Genomic DNA, 3,802 nt, shown 5'->3' with positions numbered 1-3,802 from the left:
GTACAGGGGCAGCGCTGGACATAGTTCAGAAGTATCATTTGAACCCTTGGCCAAAAAAAAAAATTATATATAATACTTTTATTTTTATTGACCCTTCTAAAATAAAAATTTGAACACTCATACTGTAATTTTTTTTAGGCACAACTAAAATAACCTTGAATATGATCCTCTTATCAATATCTTATCATTTTAAATAAAGAAAAAAGTCCAACAACAAACCAATTTGATTTACAATCTTGAAAATAAAAATTACTTGCTGAATCTGAATATGCTTTTAATTTGTTATTTGTTGAGTGGAGATTGGGGGCATGAGATAGGCTGAGAGTGATTGGGTGAAGATACAAGCAAATGTTAACATAACAAAAAATTTCTTAGTGTTCGTTTGGAAGTAGTTTATTTAACTTTTTGCTGAAAATATAAAATAGGTATGAACTCACATGGGACTTATGAATAGTAGGAAAAAAGAAGAAGTAATAAGCTAGCTTATAATCAAGACCCAAACACACACTTAATATAATTACAAAGAACAATAATTGAGTTGAATTGTTAAATAAAATAATTATAAAAAGTAAAGATAAATAAAGTAACAAATAAAAGAATTATGAGCAATAATAATTAAAGTTCACTTCACAACAATAATTAATTTGTTTATTGTATTTAGAAGCAATAGATGATTTCAAAGATTTAAACTTAGCAAAAATAATTAGTATGTTCATTGTATTATGAAACAATATGGTAAATGAATTAACTCTCAATCCGTAAAGTCAAGCAGATAGAACAAGCAAGCTCTCCCTCAGTAGGAGCTCCTCTCTCTCGCTCTAGCACGAGTCTCTCACTCCCTCATCTGATACGGGTCCAGCCTGGGTCTCTAGTAGCCCTTGGGGCTTGATATTTCGCAGCCATTGAGATGGAACAAGTAGTTATTGATGGATTGCAGCATCTCCAACTTACTAAAGAGGAAGAAGAAGAAATCTCCATATCAACCGCTAGCAGCTCAAACCTCTTGGAAGAGTGCGAGCTGAGTCTGTTTGGCCGGCTTCTAGCTAACAGAAACCAAAACATGAGAGCTTTTAAATCAACTCTTAGACCAGTTTGGAAGATGGGTTCGGATTTACGGATCGTTGATGTAGGAAAAAATATTTTTCAGTTCAAATTTAGCTCAAGTTATCAACTAGAATGGGTTGAGAGAAATGGTCCCTGGAATTTCGACAATAACCTCCTGCTCCTTTGCAGATGGAGGAAAGGTTTATCAGTAACAAACATCTCTTTCACTCACTCTCCTCTCTGGATCCAAGTTTGGGGTCTTCCATTTGAAAGTATGACAGAGGAAGTTGGAAAGGATCTTGGCAGCAAGCTGGGCAAATATATTGAATTAGATAGACGTTCTTGGTTGTCGGAACAAGTAAAATTTTTGCGAATACGAGTGGACATCCCCATTGACAAGCCTCTTCGAAGGGGTGGAAACATTGTAAACATGGAAGGAGACAAACATTGGGTCACTTTCAAATATGAAAGGCTCCCAAACTTCTGCTTTCTTTGTGGAATATTGGGTCATGATGAAAAGCACTGCTCTAGTTCTCAAGACAAGTCTGAATGCAGTAGACAATATGGGGATCGGCTCCGTGCAAACAATGGGGCCAGGGGAGGTTTGGAAAAACAAAAAGCTGCGAGTAGTAGTGGGCATGAAGAACGAATGGAGGAGGACCTTGGTAATCGGTTTTTTCCAGTGAACACTAGTCCGGCGAGCATGGGATCAGAGAAGATGGGGCTCTCATCAGCCCAGTCAAATCACACGAGCTCCAATAACATGAACCAGGACCAAGGCTACACGTTAGACACACTGTCAGCGGAAAAACAGAGAAGCGACAACACGGTACGTTCCTTGAGCCCTGCACCCTCTCTAGAAAAGCTTTCAGGTGACTCCCAAATGCCGGTAGAGGCAGGAAAGGAAACAGAAGCAATGCCTTCTGCTGTGGGCTGTTATAAGCATGCATTAGAGGCCCATAAACCAACCAGCCCAAAGAAACCCATTAACAATTCCTCCCATGCAAGTGAGCCCACCAGCACCTCTTCAAATTCAAAGAAGCCCATTAATAGCCCCACACCTATTAGTGAGTCCAGCAACATTTCTTTAAGCCCAAAAAGAAGAAACATTAAAAGGATTGCTAGAGCCCAAGGAGGGGGAACTCAAAACACTAATCTTAATGACCAAAGTCCAATTAGGCTCTCAGGTTCCAAAAGAGCAGCAACGTGTGAGTTTCTAGCAGAGAACGTAAACAAGCCCCAAAAGAAACAACATGAGTCATGTCAAACTGAAGCACAAAATAACATTGAGAGATCGGCGATGACTGTTGAGCAGCCGGGAGCAATGAATTCCCTATGTTGGAACTGCCGGGGAATTGGGAACCCCCGGACAGTTTTTGCGCTCCGTGATTATTTGCGGCGCTGGAATCCCAAACTCGTCTTCCTCTCGGAGACAAAATTGATTAGCAGGCGTATGGAGAAAGTTAAGTACAAGCTGGGTTTTTCAAATGGACTTATTGTTCCTAGTAGGGGACGTAGGGGTGGCCTTGCTCTGCTCTGGTCCAGTGACACTGTTCTGGAAATTAAGAGCTATTCAGACTATCACATTGATGCGGTTATTACAAAATCTAGCAATGGTTTTTTGTGGAGGTTCACTGGGTTTTACGGGCATCCTAAGACTCATCTTAGGGAAGATTCCTGGAAACTCCTTTCTTTTCTTAATAGTCAGTTTAATTTTCCCTGGTTTTGCTGTGGTGACTTCAATGAAATTCTTTCAATGACTGAAAAAGCAGGTGGTTCTCTTCGTTCCCAATGCCAAATGGACAAATTCCAGCAAGTTGTGAATTTATGTGGATTTAAGGATTTGGGGTTTTGTGGCCCTGATTTTACCTGGTGCAATATGAAGGAGGGGAGTAGCAGAATTTTGCTCCGTTTGGACAGAGCCTTTGCTAACTCTGAGTGGCTTAATCATTTCAAGGATCCAATTGTGCATCATCTGGTTGAATCAACATCAGACCATTGTATTCTTATCACCACAGACCCCTCCCGCCCGGTTAATAAGCGCAATCGTAGGTTCCATTTTGAGGCGATGTGGACTAAAAGAGATGATTGCAGAGAAGTCATTGATGCTGCCTGGAACTCCGGCACCCTTGCCATCACGCCGGATGGGATTGCTTCCAACCTCCAAAGATGTGCTGCTGCTCTTTCAACTTGGAACCAGAATGTAGTGGGAAATATTACAAAGAAAATCCAAGAAAAGAAAAGAGCCCTCTCGTCTCTTTCCATTGATGACAGAGGCAATAAGGGGGCTGAAGTCAACCAGCTTAGAAGAGAAATTAATGATTTGTTGGATAGTGAAGAGATCATTTGGAGACAGCGTAGCAAAACTCATTGGTACAAGGAAGGGGACCGAAACACAGTTTTTTCACGCCCACGCCTCGGAAAGAAGGAAAAAAAAACACCATTTTGGGGCTTTGGAATGATGACGGTGTTTGGTGTGAGAATAAGGACAGCATCACTGCTGCTGCAATATCATATTTTGAGAAGATTTATTCCACCTCCTCTCCAAGTGGAATTAATGAAGTCACCCATGCATTATCTAGATGTGTTACGGAGGATATGAATGCTGAGCTCACCAAGGCCTTTACAAGAGATGAAGTCACCATTGCACTCAAGCAGCTCCACCCAACCAAAGCTCCTGGACCGGATGGTATGTCTGCAATCTTTTTCCATAAATATTGGGACATTGTAGGGTTAAATATCACAAACATGGTTTTAA

General features: G+C 40.8%; 1 protein-coding gene across 1 annotated transcript; it reads left to right on the top strand.

Annotated features, from left to right (window-relative positions):
- Positions 1-907: 907 nt before the first annotated feature.
- LOC115973864 lies at positions 908-2,757 on the top strand. Its single transcript, XM_031094102.1, has 2 exons — positions 908-2,638; positions 2,749-2,757. Exons 1-2 carry the CDS (start codon positions 908-910, stop codon positions 2,755-2,757), a joined length of 1,740 nt encoding a protein of 579 aa, XP_030949962.1.
- The last annotated feature ends 1,045 nt before the right edge of the window (positions 2,758-3,802 follow it).

Source organism: Quercus lobata, chromosome 2 (genome assembly GCF_001633185.2).
Source record: "Quercus lobata isolate SW786 chromosome 2, ValleyOak3.0 Primary Assembly, whole genome shotgun sequence".
NCBI lineage: Eukaryota > Viridiplantae > Streptophyta > Magnoliopsida > Fagales > Fagaceae > Quercus > Quercus lobata.
This window is presented reverse-complemented; position numbering and strand designations above follow the sequence as displayed.